Source organism: Centroberyx affinis, unplaced genomic scaffold (assembly GCF_046629955.1).
Source record: "Centroberyx affinis isolate AG114_WGS23_722 - 3 ecotype Tasmania unplaced genomic scaffold, CSIRO-AGI_Caff_v1 ptg000640l_1, whole genome shotgun sequence".
Taxonomy (NCBI): Eukaryota; Metazoa; Chordata; class Actinopteri; order Beryciformes; family Berycidae; genus Centroberyx; species Centroberyx affinis.
The window spans coordinates 166,188-188,192 of NW_027279266.1; the positions used below are offsets into that span (position 1 = coordinate 166,188).

General features: G+C 43.7%; 1 protein-coding gene across 1 annotated transcript in view; it reads left to right on the forward strand.

The window, feature by feature from the left end:
* Positions 1–4,341: 4,341 nt before the first annotated feature.
* Positions 4,342–22,005, forward strand: part of LOC139643662 (probable methyltransferase-like protein 24) — a gene marked incomplete at its 3' end in the record, with an annotated part of 28,531 nt that continues 10,867 nt past the window's right edge. Inside the window, exon 1 of the mRNA XM_071518877.1 lies at positions 4,342–5,053. Within this exon, the coding sequence (XP_071374978.1) occupies positions 4,709–5,053 (345 nt within the window). The remainder of the gene's footprint in view (positions 5,054–22,005) is intronic.

The window sequence follows — 22,005 nt, forward strand, 5'->3', positions numbered from 1 at the left end:
CAGTATGTTTTTGACCAGAATCACAGTGATGTCTGTGTGTGTGTGTGTGTGTGTGTGTGTGTGTGTGTGTGTGTGTGTGTGTGTGTGTGTGTGTGTGTGTCTGTGTGTGTGTGTGTGTGTGTGTGTGTGTGTGTGTGTGTCTGTGTCTGTGTGTGTGTGTGTGTGTGTGTCTGTGTGGTATTTTGGGCTCCGACCCAAAGCAAACACACTCTCACCTTCACCTGCTCCTGTCACAACTGTCTGCTTCCCACAGTAGCACACGTTTGCACCAAGAGAGACCCTTGATGAGTTTCAGTGTATTCTCCAGTTAAAACAAGCCATTAATTACCATGCGGACTAACCCATTTCAGTCTAGTTTAGCCTAGTCTTATTTTGTGTGTTGTGAAACCTAGACATATCAGAACACCTGCCGTTTGTTTGTGAGATAACAGCAAGTAATTCCCTGTGCACATTTCTAAACCTCTAAAGACATTTCTAATCTGTAAACCTCATTGCATCCTTTTATATCCTATAATCACACACTCACACTCTTTGCATGAGCCAATGACAGGTTTAAAGTTTACCTCTTGTAGTCGAGGTGTTCATTGTTGGGTCGCCCCGCCTGTCACTCCCGCCTCTTTCCCCTCCTTTCCTCCCTATTCTCAGGAGGCTCAGCTTACCTTTCCTTCTTTCCCTTCAACCTCTAACATTGTTTTCCCCCAACATCAACTTTAGACACTGTTTCACTCCGAGTCAACTGGGCTCATAGATCAGTTGTTCTTGTACCACTGAACACACTGTGAATGTGTGAGAATTGGACCCAATCTATCTACTGTAAATATTGCACCTAAATATTGTACCTAATCTAGTTCTGTGTACATTTGTGTGACTTTTTTTTACATGTGTGCTAATTCTGTTGTGTATTTCTTATCTGACAGCTGTATGATGCACACAAGTAATAAATCATTTTCATAATTATTATCATACAGTAGCTCAATGCCAATTAGGAAAATACACTTTACAGTATTTGGTGAATCTCTTGAACAAACAGTGGGCCTCTACATGACCTCTCATTGATTTGTGCTGATTTCTCTGTAATGCTAACTATAGAGGGGCCAGTGTACTTTATTCTGGTATGGTACTCAATCAGGAAAAACACACAAATGAGGAGAGGAGTGGAGAAGAGAAAAGAAGAGAGGATAAGAGAGGATAAGAGAGGAGAGGAGAGGAGAGGAGTAAGTTAACATTATTCAGCCATGTGGCAGCAGGTTTTGGCCAAATCCTGACAAATCATTGCAACATGTGTGATGCCGTCGACAGAGAGAAGGAGAAGAAAAAACTCTCCTGTTCCATCTGGAAAAGCTACAACAGAAATCCTCTTTTTATTCATAACTTCACAAGTCAAGTGCATGATTCAACTTTAAGAGCTACAAGGGTATCACACTGCCTGACATCGTTTGAGTCATTTTACTGATTTTTTTCAAGATGAGAGATTGATTGCTCTCTTTAAGAAACATGTGCAGGCACGTACACACACAGAAAACACACAAACACACAGCACATGACCTTTGCAATTTCTCCATATGTATCTTGCATCTGCTGGATGTAATTCTTCTCTGTCTGAATCTCCAGTCAGTGCTACAGGGAGCATTATTTTCTCATTTCTCCCCATTAATTTTACCAACTTAATGACCAGTTGACCTACTTCACATTGAACATTCACAGACATGCAGCATATTTCTATCCAATCCATATCGAAGTGACACGTGATCATGACTGACCACTTGGTGGCAGTAGAGATTGTCTTATTGCTTTATACCTAAACTGGCATCTGCTATGCACCCAACATAACATTTACCAAATCAAGACAATTCAGGGTCAGGAAAAGTTTCTAATCACAGAAGTAGGCCTACTAAATTTACTTTCAAATACTTTTCTGTCATTTTCCAAACTTTCTGGAACTAATTGTATTAGACTATGAGGGAAACCCCACAAATTTGGTGCCTATCAAATGAAGCTAATGCAATCAATAAGATATTTGGCAAGTATCGAACCAAGCCTGGTGTTGCCTTCTGCTATCACAACTTTTTATTGTTCCCATAGCAACAGATTTAGCAATGAATGGTTGTTTGTAAAATCATAAACCAACTTTTCAACTTTCAGCTTTTCATTCAGTGTACTGACTGATTGACTGATTGATTGATTGATTGGTTGATTGATTGATTGATTGATTGAGCAACTACCCACTGAAAGTACATACATAGAGGGATATGTAATGTATATTCATAGTATTTTGTTAGATCATCACACGGCCATCTTCGTAATAAATTAACAGGTGATTATAATCAAACGACAGCCACAGCCAATGAACTGTCTATATTGTAAGGCACCATATTGATCGCAAATGCATGTGACATCATGGGAATACTATGAATAGTCCAAGTCTTGCACAGTCTCTTGCACAAACTCTGTCAGTTGTCATTATGTCTCTGCATCCAAATATTAGACAATTGATAGATTGATTGTTTGATTGATTGATTGATTGATTGCAAGAGAGAGAGAGAGAGGAAGAGGCAGAGAGAAATAAATGAATGATAATGAGCGAGAGAGACGGAGAGAGAAAGAGAGAGAGAGAGAGAGAGAGAGAGAGAGAGAGAGAACACAACAAGAGCAGCAGGGAGAGGTCAGCTGGCCCTAGCATTGATGGTTAGATGGTACAAAGCATTGTTATTTCCCAGTTCAATCCAGAGGGGGCAGTAGAGAGCTACATCAAAACAAGACTGATTTAAACACAAATGCTTGTCATTGATTCTAAACGGCAGAAAGAAGGCAGCCTTATCATTATCCTGCATTTTCTCTGATTAAACTATGTCAGGATGCTCAGTCAAGCCAGGCATATCTTAATTTCCATCAATTGAAACCGTCAGCAGCGGTGCTTTTCTCCAGCCAAAGATCCTTACTTTCTCACACATCTTCTGCTTTGGCAGGCCTGATAATTCATGTGTCTTATGCACTCTGCAATATCAATAACATATTTATTAAATGGGAGCAAAAGAAGGGATTCTGATTTATAATTTGTTTATAAATAAGAACTGATTTAGTGGTTTCTGGAGGGAAATCAGTGTCAAAGTCAATGAAGAGAGTTAAAGAGAATGAAGCCAGCATTAGAATATAAATTAATTCTGTGAGAATCACAGCCAGGGAAATAAAAACACAGAAGTTATAGTTTTCATCAAGTTGTTTATTGCCATAGATTTCAAAATCAGAATGAATAGTGTCAGTGCTGGAGATATTAGTTTGGGAGAGCTTACAGTTACCAGGGGGAAACAGTACACACCTACACAGCAAGATGATGATTCACAATGCAATTCCTTGGGCGATGCAGATGAACAACAGGGGGGAAAAGTGAAATACAGTGTTAAAAATCAATCTGAATGTTTCCTTGCAATGAAATGTTCCCATTTGATGAAGGCAACAATGCTGGGGCAATTCGTTAAATGCAAATCTGCCTCAAAACTTGTCCTGAAACCCCCAAATAACTGTCATATCCCCTTTTGAGTGTCCACTTGTACGCACGCTTAAAAAGGATGTAGCATTTTCAGCAGATCCGTATCAGTGGGTTAGGGTTAGTATGGGTTTACTTGAGTGTTTCCATTTTGTGAGACTTTAAACTTTTACTCCACTACATTTATCTGATGACTTTGCAGAATAAGGTTTTACATGCAAAACATACAATTAGCTCATAAAATATGTTGCATTGTTAGAGTTTAAACTCCCAAACAGTATATGGAGCAGTTAGACTTACAACATTAAAATACTTCTTACAGGTTAATGCATCAATAATTCAATATCAATAGATTTTATGGTATAAATGAACACAAATGTAAGCTATGTTACACACATATGAGCACACAAATTAGCGCCTCCTTTTTGTGTGTTCTGCACTACTGTTTCCTCTAGTTTTCTCCATCCTTTCTTTCACTGGCAGAATGAATGCAATGTTTCTGCCTCTGCCTCTGTCTCTCTCTGTCTATCTCTCTCACTCTCTCTCTCTCTTTCTCTGTACTTGTCTCTGTTCTGTGAGAGAGGCTCACACAGAGGCTGGGAGCATGGGTGACAGCCAGCGGTGGATCTGCAGGCCCTGCCCATATCTAGAGTTACACAGTAACCCGAGCTCCAGTGGGGCGGGAGAGGCAAACTGAGGGAGGGGGCAGAGGGAGAGAGGGGTGTGTGTGTGTTGTGGGTCAGAGAGAGAGAGAGAGAGAGAAAGAAAGAAAGCAGATGAAAGGTCTGTGAGGGCTCAGTGTGTGTGTGTGTGTGTGTTTGGGAAGGGGGAGACTTCTGAGCATGAGGAGGGAGTTCCCAAAGTTTTCAATGAGGGCAGCACGCACTGTTCTTTTAACTCAGAGCAGAGCCTCATACACACACGCCACACACACACACACACACACACACACATACACTGACATACACATCCAGATAGAGATGCACACACACACGCATGTTGGAATATGAGCGGACGTCTTCTTGTCTCATTAACTGGCCCCTCTTGGTGAAATGCTGGACTTTGGACCTGAAGGGAAAGAGAGGCCCGACGAGGAGAGAAGAGAGGAGAAGAGGAAGCTTTGACAAGAAGGAGAGGAAGAATGGGATAGAAGAAAAAAGAGAAAAAGACAAACTAACTGAGATGGACTGAGGCGAGCCAAGAGGGAGAGACAGGAGGAAAACCATGAAACACCAGCCGCCGTGGACGCGGCTCACCGGGGGACTGCTGCTGCGCGCGTGCTTCCTGCTCGCCGCCGCGTGCGTGTGCGTTCACGTCTACCTGGAGAGGGGTCACGGGGGCGCACCTGCACCCCTGGCCTCGGGACGTCCCGCCCAAACCGGCCACAAACCACAAACCAGAGGCAAGCGTGTGTCGTCGGGGCCAAATGACGCCGCGGAGCAGGACGGGAGCGTGAAAAGGAGAGTGTCCTACGTGCGTACACTGAAAAAGGACAAGAAGGGGGACGGGGACGGGGACAGGGAGGACCCCTCGCCAGCGTGCTGTCCACCTCCCCGCCTGCACAGAAAGGTCAGTTTGCCCGGCGTTGATGCCAGACGCTTCCCTGAGACGTTAAAGTTCCTAATTGCTGTGGTTAGACTTGTTGTGGAGTTATCTGATCCCAAATCAGTGTTTTAGCAGACAGCGGGGCTCGGTAAGTGATTCACTCCATCGCAGTGAGTCACCGGCTCAAAGCTGGGTAATCCCAGGAGGGTGATGGAGGGGGAACAGAGAGCAGGGGGCCGGCAGGATCAATGCATGATCAATGAGGGCTTTTTAAATGCTGTTAGTCACTGGGGTTTCTGGTGGTACAAAGCTGCCTGCAGTTATTTTTAATGGGGGTATAAATTCAATGGGGGCGATTACACTCAAATTGAACACACACACACACACACACACACACACACACACACACACAAACATTGGATACATCCCCTCTGGCCGACTGCCTATCAGTTGCATATCTATAGTCGGGTCCAACAAAGGACCATTCAGACACATTGCCTATTGGAGCAGACGCAACTATACACATACACAAACACACACACACACACACACACACACACACACACACACACACAATCCAGGGGCTTGACCCTTGCCCTGTGAAGGGTGTGTTAAAGCGCCGTGTAACACCCACCACTTCCCTCTTTTTCTCTCTCTCTCTCACTCTTTGTGCCTTTTTGACTCTTTGATTCATTATTTTTGGTTCTTTTCTCCATCTCAGTAGCCCTTTTTTTTTTTGTCTTTTTTGGCCCATTGATCTCTCCATCCGTCCGCCTCCCATGGCCTTTCACCCACCCCACCCCCCCTCCTCCCCCCAAAAATCTGCCTCTCCCCATTTTTCACTCTATCTTCTCCTCTGCTGTAGCCCCCCCACCCCCCCCTCAATTTCTCCCTCTCTCCCCACTGTATTCCCCCCACCCCCATATCTCTCTCGCCCGTTCGCTTTCGCCTTTAAATCTTTAATGACCGCAACCAACTAGACACTGAGCAGCATCGGCGTTGAGTTTTATACGCTATGAAAATCACCGCAGGGGTGTTACGCCACACCGAACCCCCCGGGCACCTAAAGCCGGGCACCAGTGCACCATCAATATTACATCCCACCATATGTTTGCACTCCCTGCCTCTTAACACAAAATTTGTCACACAAGACACCCTGGAGGGGCCCCAACGAAATGTGTGTGTGTGTCATATGCTGCTCTCGTTTAGCTCTCTCATTATCTCTCTCTCTCTCCCTCTCTCTCTCTTTATCTATCTATATCTTTTCTCTCATCCTCCCTTCAGGCTCTCCCCCTCAAAGATCACTGTTGCTCTTTCGCTCTGTCATGTTTCCTCATCTCTTTTCTTCATGCCCTCGTTCCTACCGTCTCTCTCTTCTTCTTTTCTCTTGTCTGTCTCTCTCGATTTTTAACTTCAGACTCGCCACCCACATCTAACCCCCATCTCTCTCTCTCTCTCTCTCTCTCTCTCACTCTCTCTCTCTCTCAGTCCTTTCTCTCCCCTCCTTTATCTTGCTTGTTTTTTTGCCCTGACTTTCTGCCTGCTTTCTCCTCTCTGCACGTACTTATGCATAGCAGTGGAAATACAATGGGCTGAATGGCAGAGCCGTTGCTCTGAGAGGAGGATGACAAGGACAAGGCCAATGACCTTGATGCCTATAGCAAAGGGAAGACTTACAGAACGCTCCTGTTGGGCGCACATATAGGTGGAGCAAGGTGCAAAACAAAGGGAAAAAGTGTCATTCACAGACTCTCTGTAAACTGCACTATTTTCACAGAAATGCTTTTAAAACATAATTTCTGGTGGAGTTTTGAATGGAAGGATGTACATGCCCTTTCAAGCGCTCATTCAGTGTTGATATTTCTGGATATTATCACTCCATTTATTTAAAACAGCCTGTGTTGTTAGTCAGTGTTTGAAATTTTGTTGCACCGTTCTATCAATGAGAGTCTGCAGGCCCTTTAGAATCCCAGGCCGGTCCCAGTCCAGGCGTCCAGCATGCCATCGTATAACAATAAGCCTCTGTTCAGACCGAAAGTGGCCATACAGTTAATGGTTTGAAAATTAGATTACTCAAGTAGATGTAGGCTTAGGTTTAAAATTGTGTTTACAGACAAGCCTTAATAATACCACACCCGCCACAGTATTTTTACATCATGAGTAAACTGTTTTATCAAAGCCATGGTTCCACTTATGGTGTTTCCCTTTTTCGGGCAGCCCTTTAAAACTCTTTATTAGCAACCATAAAACATTCCCACCTCATGCTGTGTTACACCTTTTAACCAACTTAATTCATAATCATTACCACCCTAACCTTCACTAAAAGTTGTGAACAATGTTTTGTGTTCTGATACGTAGTGTGGAGGATGTCATGAAGCCACACAGCAACCAGATAAATTAAACCATATTTATGACACCAACAAGTTGTTAATCGGTCAGATTTGACCGTAACACAACCGGGTTAACGTCTACACATCTATTTTGCATTTTTGTCAGCCTATCATGATGTTTGGCATGTCAACTGTAACATATCAACAGACTGTGAAAATGGTAAGAATTAATAACTTTGAGTTGCTACCGGGCATAAAGACTGTTAGCTGCACCCTACTACGGCTGCTGAGAATCTGAATCAAACCAGGAGAAGGTTTTTTGTAGTAGCATTCATCATTTTGAAGAGTCTTTGCTGCCACACTCATACAAAAATCTGCTCATGTCACTGAGCACTGACCTGCTTTACTTAGTCGAATATATTGTGCTATTGTGTGGGGTTAAGCTGTTGGTGAACGGCCATATTTGAAGTGGGATTTATGAAGTGATTCATAGTTATACACGTTCATATAATTAAATATATTCTCATTCTATATACTATTGCTCTTAGTAATGTCAGGGCTAAATTACTTGGAGAGCTGACCGTCCCAATTGAAAGATCATATTATTTTCTACAGTTGCATAGAACTCACCTGAAGGCTTTGTCTTAGCAAAATGAGCTGAGAAATAATTCAGAATAGCAAAACTCTTTTCAAAACGCATTCAAGAAGCTATACTGGTGAGACAACAGACTGTTGCTTGACAAATTGTGTTTCTCTTAATAAACTGTGTGCAACTGTGCGTGTGTGTGTGGGTGTGTGTGTGTGTGTGTGTGTGTGTGTGTGTGAGTGAGTGACAGCCTGAGGGTCTGTCTTAGTAATTACCAAACTAAAGGAGATCTAATCTCTTAGCTGTCAGGCAGCCACATAAAAACACACATACACACACACACACACACACACACACACACACACACACACACACACACACATATACACATACATCCTCACTTTAATCATTTTACCTCTCACAGGCTTTCTTCCCTGCTGGAAAAAGATGAAGCTGAGGAGTGGGATGTGTTGAGGAGGGGAGTATGGTAAATTATGGACAGACGTGAAGTGTGTTGGCCCAAACAACAGCAGGAGGAGAGGGAGGGAGGGAGAGAGAGAGAGAGAAAGAGAGAGAGAGATAGAGAGAGAGAGAGAGAGAGAGAGAAAGAGAGATAGAGAGAGAAAGCAGACACAGCATGAGCACTGATGACTCAGCCTCCTGACTTTAACATGGTGATAAACAGACTACTGCCCCCAAGACAGAGTGACGCACACACACACACACACACACACAATACAATGCATACACACACTACACTCCTCCAACGCATTTCTGTCTCTCTAGCTTAAAGGTGCTACCAGTGTTGCAAGGTCTCTTCCGAGGAAAGTAGCTGTTGGCTGCTCAAAAAGTCACTAGAAGTCACTAGATGACATCGAACGCTAATTTGCATATGAATATATTTGCTATGCCGATCCTGCTCTCCCCACATTTTTAGGGGAAGGAGGAGCTGAGGTGTGTATGGGAAATGTACGTGCATGAGCATCAGCCGTACCAATTTGTCCCCAAATGCTTTGCGAGTCAACACATTTTTACTAATGGCCTGAAAAAGCAGCTAGATTTGTTGCTAATCGCTTTTAAAAAATAAGTTCGACGGGGGGTTGAAAAGTTTTAAATCTACCAACAAAGCTACCAAGATGGCAACAGTGGGCAGTATGTGTGTAATTTTTCATCAATCATCTTGGTATAATTCCCTTAAACATATGAGACCATGGATGATGCTACTTGTCCATGCATCAGTTTTCTCTCTTTCACCCATTCCACCAGCTACCATTGTGTGCAATTCTGAACGCTTTAACTCTGTTTGCACTGGGAGAACAGTGGCCCTCTTCCTGTTTTGTGCCATAAAGCAATCTCCCTTTGTGCCGTAAAGCATTGTAAATCTGACCTGTATGCATTAGGCACACAATGTAAAATGCAGTATAGAGGCTGGTAGAGAAGACAGTCTTCCTGCTGACAGTCTTGTATGATTGCAGTAATAATACTAAGTCTCCAGATGAATGTGATATATGAGTTATTGATGTTAAAATGCGACACTTTCCTTTCCCTGTCCTCTCTCCACAGTGAAGGTATTGTGAGTGTGTGAGGGGCTGCAGCGCTTCTCTGGTGGAATTCCTCTCCGGCATCAAGGATTTCTCCCAGATAGACAGGCTGTCATTCACATGTCGCACACACTCAACCTCAAACCCCATAGGCAAGCACCGCATAGATCATAATGGAGCCATGCATCTCCTGAGACAGGCCTCCCAGTTTTAGCACATTTTCTAACATGAAATTCCATGACAACCCATCCAAATGATCATCCAGTGATGTCGATATGACAAAAAAATAGGCGATCTGTAAACTCCAGCAATATCTGATACAATAATATTTTTACTCAACATTACGTATTACACAACACTGTATACCAGGGGAGACAACATATGTGAGTAAGGGCTTATAATGAGAGTCACAGTCTAGTTCTATGAGTTGTTTGTTGCCTTCAGCTTAGTAAACCAATACTGTTCTATATTAGACGAAGAACCTGGATTTGAATATTCATACATAAGCACATGGGTCCATCTGTCTCCCTTAATACCTGCGAGCATTGCAAAACTATCAGTTCTCATCATTATACAGATAAATATGTGAAAGCCGACATAGGTATAGGATCATGGCAGACTAAGAAAAATACAAAATAGAAGCTTTGTTTAAAGTATTTGTTCACTGACACACTAAATATATGTCATTTGGATGGGAGTTTTCATGCTTAACCTTTTGAGCTGACTCTATTTCACTCTGTTTGGACAAAATAGACTTCTTCTGATTTAGCTAATTGATTCCACCCAAAACCACCAATAAGCCAGAGCAGCCTGTCCTTTAATTCAACCGATTTCTTTTAATTAGATGGGACAGAAAAGTTCATTTCTCCGCAAGGCACGCATTAATTACTTTTGTTCGAATGAGCATCAGCATAATTCTAAGTGAATACTTCGCTCCTGAACGTCAATTAGTTCTGGGTTGGTATGAAGATAGAACAGAAAAGGCCACTTTGTGCTTTCTGCGCCAATCACTACCAGCCAGTATCGGGGCCCCAGTGGAATTTCTAATGCAGAAACTCAGTGACCTTGTTCATGTCTTGGAAAGCTGAAAAACCTCAGCTCAGGAGACAGAGAGGGAGAGGGAGAGAGAGAGAGAGAGAGAGAGAGAGGGAGTGGGAGAAGGAGAGAGAGAATGTTGGAAAAGAAAGAGAGGGGTTTGACTTCTGTAATCCCAAAGGTGTGACTGGAGTCAGTTCTCAGGCAGCTTTAACCTCCAACTGGGGGATCCAGGGAACCAGGGAGTCACAAGAAATCAGTGGCTGGGAAAGTGACATATCACCTGGGTCACAGTCCTTCTACTCTCCCCTCCCTGGGGCTGGGGCGAGAAGTCTCCTCCGCATCTCAAACACCATCTACTGCAGCTGGCCTCTCAGCTCGGGCTATTTATACACTTATATCGACTGATTCTACAAAGCCAGTCTGTTACGCAACCAAGATGGTGAGCAGACCCTGCTTTTTTGAAGTGAAATTTGTTTACGCAAAAATGTGTTTGTTTATTCACCATATGTTCACTTCGGGGAGAGCAGAGAATAGGAGAAGTTGGCAGCGCTTATTTTGTCAGTGAAGCTAGTCTTAAGGCTGGAATTGCCTAAAATATAAATGTAAAAGTAGGTTGCCAGAAAGTGTGCTAGGGGTTCCTGAAACTTAAATGTAAATGTAGACAAAAAAGTGTGCCTGAGGCGGCGAGCCTCCATCATTGCAGACTTATTTCTTCAAAGCAGAAGGTTTACTGCTCATGCATAGGCCTGCAAATAGTCACATGTAGGGCAAAACTTGTATAATAACTTGTATAATAACTCCAAACAGATCAAACCTTTCAGGGAGAGGAGGTTATTAACGTGTTTAGACATACATGCCTTTTGATTTTGAAGACTTTTGGATCATATCACTGCAATGACATCACATCACTCCTTATGCACACGCCAACCTCCCTGGAGAGGTAAACAGCTCTAAACAGGCATACACCCTCACTTGCACAATTCAAGATTAGTATCCAAGTATAATCGTATAAAATAGGCTTTCCTGGAATCTGTGCCAATTTATGGAGAAGTTATGGGGAGAGGTGCAAAAAAAGCCTTTCAGATAATCAATCAGCCCCCTTTGTAAGGTTACAGTAATATGGTTATATAATTGCCGTGAGCAGGGGGTTTTTAAACTTTGTCAATGTGAGAAACAACTGAGAATTACCCTGGAGCTGAGGTTCATTAAAACATAGTGGAGTGTTTGAAGCTGTGGCTATCAGACTTGGCAGACAAAAAGGTAGCAGAGCAGAACTGAGCTTTGGAGGTTGATGGCTGGTAAAATAACAGATGAAGCAAGAATGTCTTTCAGCTTGCGATCCTGACTTCTGACTGGAGTTCTGTGCCATAGCAACCCTGTCTCGGGCGCGATGATCGAATCCATATGTTGGAGTCGGAGAGGCAGAATTCACTCGGTGCACTTTAGCTTATTGACTGAATAAACAGTGGGCCCGTTGTGCGCCTGACTCCTATCGGACAAAGACGCCCACTGGAGGGGGAAAAGTCAGTGTCAAACCGTCAAGTCCGGAGTCGGGATCGCACAATACTCCCCTCAGACACGGACGCCTTGTTTGGAACATTCCAGAACGTTCTCAGCCTCCCACCCAGCTGATATGAAAGAGCGCCATTGACCTCTGAAACGGGACGCCCTCGCTCCCATCTTTATACCACTCACCTCCGCTGGCCATGCATGTGCACACACACACACATTCACACACACGCCCGGAGTTAATGGCAGCGCCTGAGACACCAAACAGCCCGTGGTTTGTTTGTCTAGCCGAAACCCATTTCAGAGGCATTAGACCTGCACCTCGGCTACCTGTGTCTCGTTACAAAGACAGCAGACACACAGCCACCAACACATAGCTGAACCTCAAGAGCCAGACGATCATTTTAAACAGCTTGTTGTTGCTTCAAGCCTTGTTTGAAACATTCTCTGCATCTTAATCGCCGTTTGGGAAGACTATTTGTCTCTCTCTCTCTATCTCTCTCTGCATTTGAAGTCTATATTTGTTTCATGTGACCAATAGCTGACGTTGAGTGATAATAAGACAGATAATGAGATTGGAAGACATATGGAGAGGAAGGCAGGGGGAAGAAGAGATGAAATTAGAAACACAGACACAAGCCGAGTGCTCTTGGAGGCACTACTGTTCGGTAATAATGTTGGCAGGACGCGGATTTGTGCAAACCGGCCCGAACATTGTCAATTACGACGAAACGGCTAGAGACGTACAGTGCAATTCCTCCTGTCATCTCTTTCAATTTATTTCAGTTTTAGATTTCACTAATAATTCATGTGCAAGACGTAAAAGAACGGATCGGCAAAAAGTGAAATGATGAGCGCAGAGAGACAATTACCTACGACCCCACACACACACACACACACACACACACACATACACACACAGACACACATTCACACACACCCTCTGTCTGACTCTCTCTGTCTCTCCCGTTACATTTCCATCTCTAGAACTATGTGTCATATGGTGCTCAGCATGCTCCCTCTGCTCCTCTCAACTAGACATCAAACACAGATCTCATATCTGGGATTGCGTCCAGGAAGGCAGGCACACACACACACACACACACACACACACACACAATAACAATAAGACCCCATCTGTCTCTCGAGACGCCAGCCAAGAAGGCCCAACTCAAACACAATATGGCATCAAATCAGACCACAACTTATCTTCAGCGGTGAGACCGCTTTCAAGGTCTCTCTCACTTTCTACCCATGATGCCTTTCTCTCTCATACAGCCAAGCAGGCAGGCAGTTTCTCCATGTTACAGGGAATAAGAGCATCCAGATATGGCTGCATGGATGTGCGAATGCATGCATGAGTGAATGGGGAGAAGTTACGATGATCTGACTAGAGGGGAACTGCGTTTCCAAGGCAACAGCCACTTTTACAGAGATTTAGGTTGATGGCATGTGCCATAACAAGTCCGCGAGTCAAAGGACAGTGCAATACACATTGGCCTTAATGTGTATGTGTGTGTGTGTGTGTGTGTGTGTGTGTGAGAGAGAGAGCAAGAGAGAGGGAGCGAGTACATGGATATATTTGCTGATAAGAACAGCGGTTATGCTGAGATCTGAGGGTTAACATGAAACCACAAATGACTGATGGGGATCCATCAAACCAAGCCACACACAGCTGCCTTTGCTTTTAATGGCACACAGAGCGGTGTGGAGCTCTGGGTATATGTTATAAAATCATTTACAACAGCCATTTCCCTCTGAGGCCATGGAATAGATTGGTTTTCAGGAAAAGCTGCAGAGATATGGGTGTCGTGGCGGTGCAGTCAGTTAGTATGCACACCATGCGCTTGTAATTGTAATACAACTCAAATAACAGCCGGCATTATACTGTCAGTAATTGTTTCTACTTCCTTTAGTTTCTCTATATTGCCTCGTATAATGTATAAAGCCACAAAACACTCTAAGGTGGTGGACTGCATATATTCTCCGGAAAGAATTTATAAAACAGAAATGTAAAAAAAAACCCAAATTTTTCAAAATGACAGCTGCTCTTTTGCCATGGAGCGAACACATCGCTGTCTTTGTTCACCCCTGCCATTAAGCATAAAGATAGCACTGGAAATGGAGAACATTCACAACATCACCCGCACTGAAAGCTTTTTTATTTTTTCTATTTGTGCCATTGAACACTGAGTGCTTTGCATTCCTCTCTTATTTCTACATCAGTTTAGGTCATGTTTGATTCAGTGCGGTGCGTCCTTGCTGCTCTTTGCCTGCTTTTATCAAAAAAAAAAAAAAAAAAAAGGTTTCCAGTCCTTTCATACTACCCATGTCTAATGAATTATTGTTGCACAAGGCTACTTGACGACTCAGAAAATGTAGTCATTTTGGGAAATCAATCGTCTCTCTGTCGTGCTGCTAAATATGAAATGTGAGGTTCTCAGTATTTGGGTGCAGAGGAAAGGGGGGGTTCCCACATTGGTATATTCAGGGAGGAGCCACCTGTAAAAACAAGGCCTTGGACTTCATAAGGAACAACGCAGCTTTGCACAGGCGAGATGGATAAGCACTGCTCACCGATCAGCTTTGATTTTGGTTAGATGGACAGAAAATGCTGCTGCCATGTGGGCGGCGGTACAAGCTGCTGAGCGAGAATGGGGTGCGTGGCTGTTCTTCGATCAGCTTTGATTTTGGGGCACGTGGGCAGATAATGCTGCTGCCAAATAGTCTGCAGAGTGAAGAATGAGAGTCTGTGTGCCGTAAGGAAGCGCAGTGTATGAAGCAATTGAATACCATACACACAGAGTCGAGTTCAGCCCTACCATTGTGCGCTAAGCATACTTTCTGGGAGCATGCTATTCATCCCCCCCCCCCACACACACACACACACACACACAGTCTCTCTCTTACCGTAAATATGACCCAGATGTGGGTTTGTGCTTCGAAAAAGTACCGAGAGGAGAACAATTTCTCCGTCCTCCCTCTTCACAGTCGCTCTTCACCATCTGTGCCTCAATCTCTCTTAGTCTCTCACACACACACACACACACGCTCATATACCCTTTCCTTCCACCCTCTCTCCATGCTTCTCCCCTAGCATCACTCTGCCTTTAAGACCAAGGCTAAAGCCCTCTGAGATTATTGCCTTCATTAAAAAGATCAGCGTAATCCTCGCCTTTAATTCTGTTATACTCTCTCTCTCTCTCCCACTGTACTCGGGCCCTGAGCTGGGATTGGCCCGGTGAGGAATAGAGATGACACCCCAGGAAGTGGAGACATCTGGGATCTGGTCTGACTGCCGCAGTCTCCCTATCTCCTGGATTAGTCACAGCCATAGCGCTATATAAAGCTGACTGTGCAATTGTCCTGCCTGTATGATAGAGCCATACTGTATTGGAAGCCATTCAAGCCTTAAAATATATGCTTGCTATCATGCTTTTGAAGCAATAAATGTTAAAATTTCAACAGCAAAATATATCAGTCTGGTGCATTTTGATAAAAATTAAGTTGAAATAATATACACTTGGAACAACAGTCTGTACACACACATATATACCAAGCATAGATAGGTGAGCCCAGTTTGTGTCCTGGTACAGTATGTTCCTCGATGCACCCAAAGCTATTCTTTTTTAAAGCTGGTTCATGTAGAATAACCGGCCCGCTCTGACCACTAAATTGAACTAACCCAACACTCCTGTGCAGGGCAAATCTCTGCAGACAGCACTCATAATGGAGCGTGGGTGGTGAGAGCCCACAGACAATATGACCTATATGTAAAACTTGACTTATGTATATTTCCTGATCAAAATGATTAATCTCAAAACACTGGTGTCAGGTTTGGTCTTGTGCAGGAAGTGATGTGTTTTATATTTATATATAACAGCGGTTGTTTTTGTTTTTTTTAAACAGAATTTTATTGGTTTTCAACCGAAACAAGAGAAATACATTCCACCATCATAAAAATAAAAATAAAATAGTGCCATCCATCCACCCTAAACAGAGAAATCTCCCAGCAGCGGTTGGTTTTAAAAGAGTAGAAGAAGGAGTCATTAATCTTCACAGTAACCTTATCTTGACACAAAACAGCCTATCAATTAAGCCAGATGGCCATTGACATGCAGGCAAACTCTAATCTTATCCGTCTTTTGCATTCACTCATTCTCAGTTGAATGACTTCCAGTAAACATCACCACTGTCCATCGAAGTTGTGATTGACTAGCGACTGTGACAATGATAATCAAATGATAATCATACTCAGAGCCTAATGAACCTCTCAAATGGGATGATGGAGGGAGAGGGGGAGATAAAGGAGGAATGACAGACAGAGATGAATGATCTCTGGCAGGAGAAACAATTAATAGAGACTAATCAACAGAGCATCATCACGGTGTGTGTGATTGGGTGCTGCAGGCGAGACAGTTCTATTTCAATAGGCAAGGGTACGTTTGCATCCAGGTTAACGGCATTACATTTCCATAATGAACTCACTAATGATATAGTCTGATACAATCCAACTGTTTCATCTCCCACTGTGACAAAATCATGATTTACTGTATGCTGTCTGTAAAAAAGTATTGTGAAATAACTGATAAACGTTCACCTGTCACCGTATAACAGTTAATGTAAATATTAATGTGCATACCCAAAATCGATAGGCGGTAGTTATGTGTCGCTTAGGAGCCATTTTGTTTAACTGCTGTTCAAGAACTATATTGCTTGGTGGAAGAATAACTGAAATAATTAAAATGAATTAGAGATAAAAGATTTATTGAACATCTGTATTTTTTCTTTATTAATATAATGGTATCGTTTTTTAAAAGCCATAAGGCGCTTCATTTTACAACTTCACTTCACTGCAGCCTCGCCTGGCGTTTTGCTTCATTAACGGCGGGCTTCTGGCTCACCGTTCTCTAGTTTGCTCTCTCATCCGGCTTCAGCTCCTACTAAACACAGGCGACAGATGCAGGGAGGTTAAGTTTTTACCCAAGTCGTCACGTTAAAACGGCCTATAACTCAACAGCAGAAAAAGCAGGGCGAAGGAAAGACTCCATAGTGTTAAAACAACACTCCACACGCTATTGAACTGAAAGCTTTGACCTTTTGACCGTGCAGGTGGGTGGTACTTTTCTGAGCAGGACTCTGGTGAAGCGATCCCCCCCCCCCAAAAAAAAAGAGCAGCAGGTCTGACTCTCAGCGACCCTGGCACTTAACCAACAGACCGGGCCTGACTTGGCAGCACTCCGTCTGTCGCCTTATGGTTTCCAAATGGGCGGACAGAGTTGACCTGTGGCTGCCTCTGCCACGACATTTAATACTCTGGTGACGATATGTTTACTATCCTCCAGTTGCTGTGACTGCATTGTCTTCAACCATTACATAGTCTTTCCACTGCCGCGTTTCGCTTCCACTGTTTATCCTCGGTGTAATCTTTATATAGTGCATCTAAGAACTCTGCATCACCCTCAGCTATCATCTTTCCTTGCAGTTATTTCCCCATCTCTCTCTCTCTCTCTCTCTCTCTCTCTGTCTGTCTGTCTTCTCTTGTTTTAGCCCGTCATCATCTCCTGCTCGCCCATCCGTCCGCTTCTCCCAGGGATTATTCATGCCTGGTCTGGCCGCTCGCTCCGCTCTCACACCCTGGCTGAGGGGCAGAGCTCCACTAACACACCCAGCTCCGTCCCTCCACTCAGTCTGACTGAAGGCATGCGGGCCATGCAGAAACACCCCATACCAGACTGATTACTGAAAGGAGCTGGAATAAAAACAGATCATACTACAGGATGTAAAAGCATTCGCTGAGATAGAAAATGAAGGAAAAAAGCAAGGAATTGAGGAGAAAAAATGAAGTAAAATAAAAAGTATTGTAGATAGATTGTAGATAAAAGAGGCAAAATTCGTAGAGGAAACAATATTTGTTCTATTAACTCTTGGTCTCAAAATGAATCTCATGCATCTACGCCCAATCTCCCTTTACCTATTTAATCAATAACTACCTGTCCATCCATCTATCTATCCATCCATCTAGTCCTTCCATGTAAATCTATTCTAATTCAACTGCTCATACTGAGTTATGTTGCCATGGATTTGGGACTGAACAGCTGAGAACAGACAGTCGTGAGTGATGTTCTGTGTGTGTGTGTGTGTGTGTGTGTGTGTGTGTGTGTGTGTGTTATTAACACTGCTTGCCTCTGCTGTCCCTGAGGTGTTGATGACTTGTTGTTGCTTGATTGAACACGGGGCCTAACGCTAATCTCATCACTGCTCAGTGATGACTCAGCAATGACTAAGTGCTCAGAATGTACAGTATAGCACACACACACACACACACACACACACACACACCCTCCCTTTCTCGGTCTACACATTATAAAAGAGTGGGGCTTTAGTGTGACAGGTAGAAATCAGGTGGGCGGATAAAGCTTGGGTTCATTTCCCATCAAATATCTTCTCGACAGATGAAAAGAACAATAATTGTACGCTGCAGCCCTCAAGGACAGCCGACTTGGACTGAAAACCTGAGTTGTGCGAGTCAGTCTCCTTTCTCCGGGGCAATGCTGTTCTCCAGTAATGTCTCTCCACCCGACAGCTTGGATGCACACCTCCGCCCCTGGCAAAATTCGTCAATATTTCCACTTCTTCCACATATTTCTGTGTGCATACCTGTGTGTGTGTGTGTGTGTGTTTGTGTGTGTCTTTGACTCCCTTTCTTGCCCTTTCTTTCCCTCTCCGTCCCGGTTCAACCCCACCTCACTCACCGCAAACTCCCAGTGAGTCCATTGTCCCAGATATCTGGCCCTCTGATCAGCAGTCCTGTCCCGACCTGTACGGGGCTGACGTATGGGGCCTGACAGCCGAGCTGCGCGGGGAGGCTGCGGTAAGGAGATGAAAAGGGCAACTCCGAGACAGAGGGCTTAGGGCAGCGGCTTTTACGCTCCCTGGGATGCAGGAAGGTGGATGTTTGCTGCTTCCGTACGTGTAAATAACAGACATCCCGACAGACATACAGTATCAGACCTTTGTTTCTGTCTCTCTGTGAAATTCTCCTATTCTCAACTTTTTTTGTAGTACTGTTGACTGGAATGGGGGATTTTCTTTTTTTTTTTTTTTTCTTTTTTTTATCAGGTATTATTTGTCAGCTTGTGGGCTGTGCCAAAGACTTTTCCGTCAGCTTGATCTGAAGCACAATAGTTAGGAGGAGTGGAACAAAGAAGTCTCTCTGCGCAGGATAAGCTAGAAATGGAAATCAGGAGAAAGACAATGCACTTAAGACTGATCAAATAATCACTGGTTTGTTTTGTTATTCCTAGTATTCCCATGATGCCACATTTCCTATCAATATGGTGCTGTATCACATACACAGCTCATTGACTGTGGCTGTCATTTGATTATAATCACCTGTTATTTTCCAACCAAGATGGCTGTGTGCCGATGTAACAGAATACTATGAATAAAACAAGTACAGATTCTGTGTAGTCCCAGTGTGTTGGTGGTGATGACGTACAGACCTAATTAAATATAAATTCATTAGAATGAGTTCTCAGCTCTCTGGCTCCCTAGTTGATCAGCTCTTCTATGGAAAATACAGTAATGTTAGGCTGTCTGGTTTAGCAACTGACGTTAGCAACTGAACCGCTGCTTGTAGCGTATTACATACAGATGTAGAAGCACTGCATATACAACAATGCGCTATATTACAAAATGATAGCGTGTGTTGTCTTGTAGTCATAAAAATATTTAGCTATATCACCTATACATCAGCATTCCATGCAAACTAAAGCCAAAGAATCCAGAGGTAAGTTCTCCTGTTGTGTGATGCTGTCGAAACTCATTTGCATGTGGAGAATTATGGTTAAAACTACAGCTAAAATTTTACTTTGTTTTATAAATTGTATACATTATATACTGCTCAATAAAGAACAGAGTTGATTTGTCCAAAATGACAACACCTGGACGAAGTTTCATACCGTTTGTACACAACACAGCTATAGCAGAAAACACCTGTTTTGCTAACTGTATGGTGTGAAGGCTATATAGCAGTCTGTTACTTTTTGTTTACAAGACCAAAAGTCCATATTTTTCACTGATAAGGAGATGATTATATTTGATGCAGACTATTTTTGATAACCTTTCTCGGGAGCAAATCTCCCTTCTCTTCACTACTACCCATCGTCCGCCACCCACTCTCCCTGCCTTGTTCAAATTGGTCACTTTATGTGTCTATTTTTTCCCCGTCCCTGCCAACCTAAATAATAGGCAAGCTGAGAGAGACAGATAATAATAGAATGAGTGGTGGTGGAGTGTGTGGGTGTGTGTGTGTGTGTGGCCAGTTTATGTGAAAAGTAAATCAGGAAAAACAAATTGCAGAAAGCCAAAACTCGACTGAAGCCCACACATGCAACATTCATCAACCTTTCCATCCTGCCTGGCAATTTATGTTGATCGCACATCATGGGTGCAATCATTTCAAACTGAGAGACTGAGCAGGGAGAGAGAGAGAGAGAGTGGAGGAAGAGAGTAGAGGGAGAGACAAACAGAGAGACAGAGAGATACAAAGGGAAATAAAGGGCAACAGAGGGATGCTGCGGTGGAGGAAGATGAATAGAGAGAAGAGAGGGGACAGGCATTCAGATGTTTTGACACGCCGCAAATCGATTAAAGGCTGAATTCCAAACAGAACGGCGCTGTGCGTGGATCCAGCTCCGCAGCCATTAGAGGGACAGCTGATCCTCTGCGTTGGCCAGCCGAGGCTCAGCATCACTGGAGGAGCAAATCAAACACATGGTCCTGTCATAGATAATGCATTAGCAGAGGGCTGTGTGTGTGTGTGTGTGTGTGTGTGTGTATATTCATGACAGACGGTCCTGTCATAGAAAATGCATTAGCAGATGTAAATGTATGTGTGTGTACGTGTATGTTTAAGTGCCCATGCGTTTACATGTGTATATGCACAAGTATGCGTTTGTTTGTGTGTGTGTGTGTGTGTGTGTGTGTGAGGCAGCACTGTAAACACATACCACACTGGTATGTTGGACAAGGGAAAATGTCAGAGAGGTGACATATAAACAACCTGGATGCCTGCCGTAATACTCTCGGAAATATCAAAGACCACAACCTCCAGCTTGACAGCAAACACTTTATGCCCGCCACCTGTTTAACCAATAACAACAGAAGTGCTGTGAAATACTGGATCGCAGCCCGGACCTCCTCCTGTCACTTGCTCTTTGGTGGAACCGACAAGGTGTAGATTGTAAATGAAAGTGTCTGAGCGGTGGAACCCATTCGATTGTGCCTGTACTTGCAAAGTTAAAAAAAAAAAGGAGGGCATGGCTGTGAGCAGAGGAGAGAGAGAGAGAGAGGGAGGGAGAGAAACACGGGAGTGAACACAGATACAAGGTTATTTTCCTAAACAAAGCTGATGTCACCACAATGCCCTTTGCAGATTGTTCAGCAGATGTGCCCACAGCGCTGAACATACCCAAACATGATTTTGTTAGCTAAGCCAAAAAACCATCTTCGCCTAACTGTGGAGAAATTGAAAATAAAACTACAGCGGCCCATAAAACACGTGTGAGCGCATCGACAGGCAGGAGAGCAGCCTGTCGTGAAATCACCCGGGATAATTCACACGAGTGCCGCTAATGAACGCGTGGCCGTGGCGTTTGACCCGAGAAATGATTGCGCAACCGCACCGCATCTTACAGCTCTACTGCCTCTTCTTCCTCCTGCTCTATCTCTCTCTCTCTCTCCGTCTCTCCATCTCACTGCCTCTCCTCTAATCATAAACAGACACATTCCTGCAGAAATGAATGAGGCCATAAAGCAGAGCTGCCAGGTTTCAGGAATGTGACACAGCAGCACTTCACAAGGCTCTGCTGTAGTGAGCTGCGCCGATGGTCGTATTTTTGAGCTCTTATTTTTCTGCCGCCAAATGCAGCCGGACTTTATAGACGTTAACTGTACGCTGCAAAATGC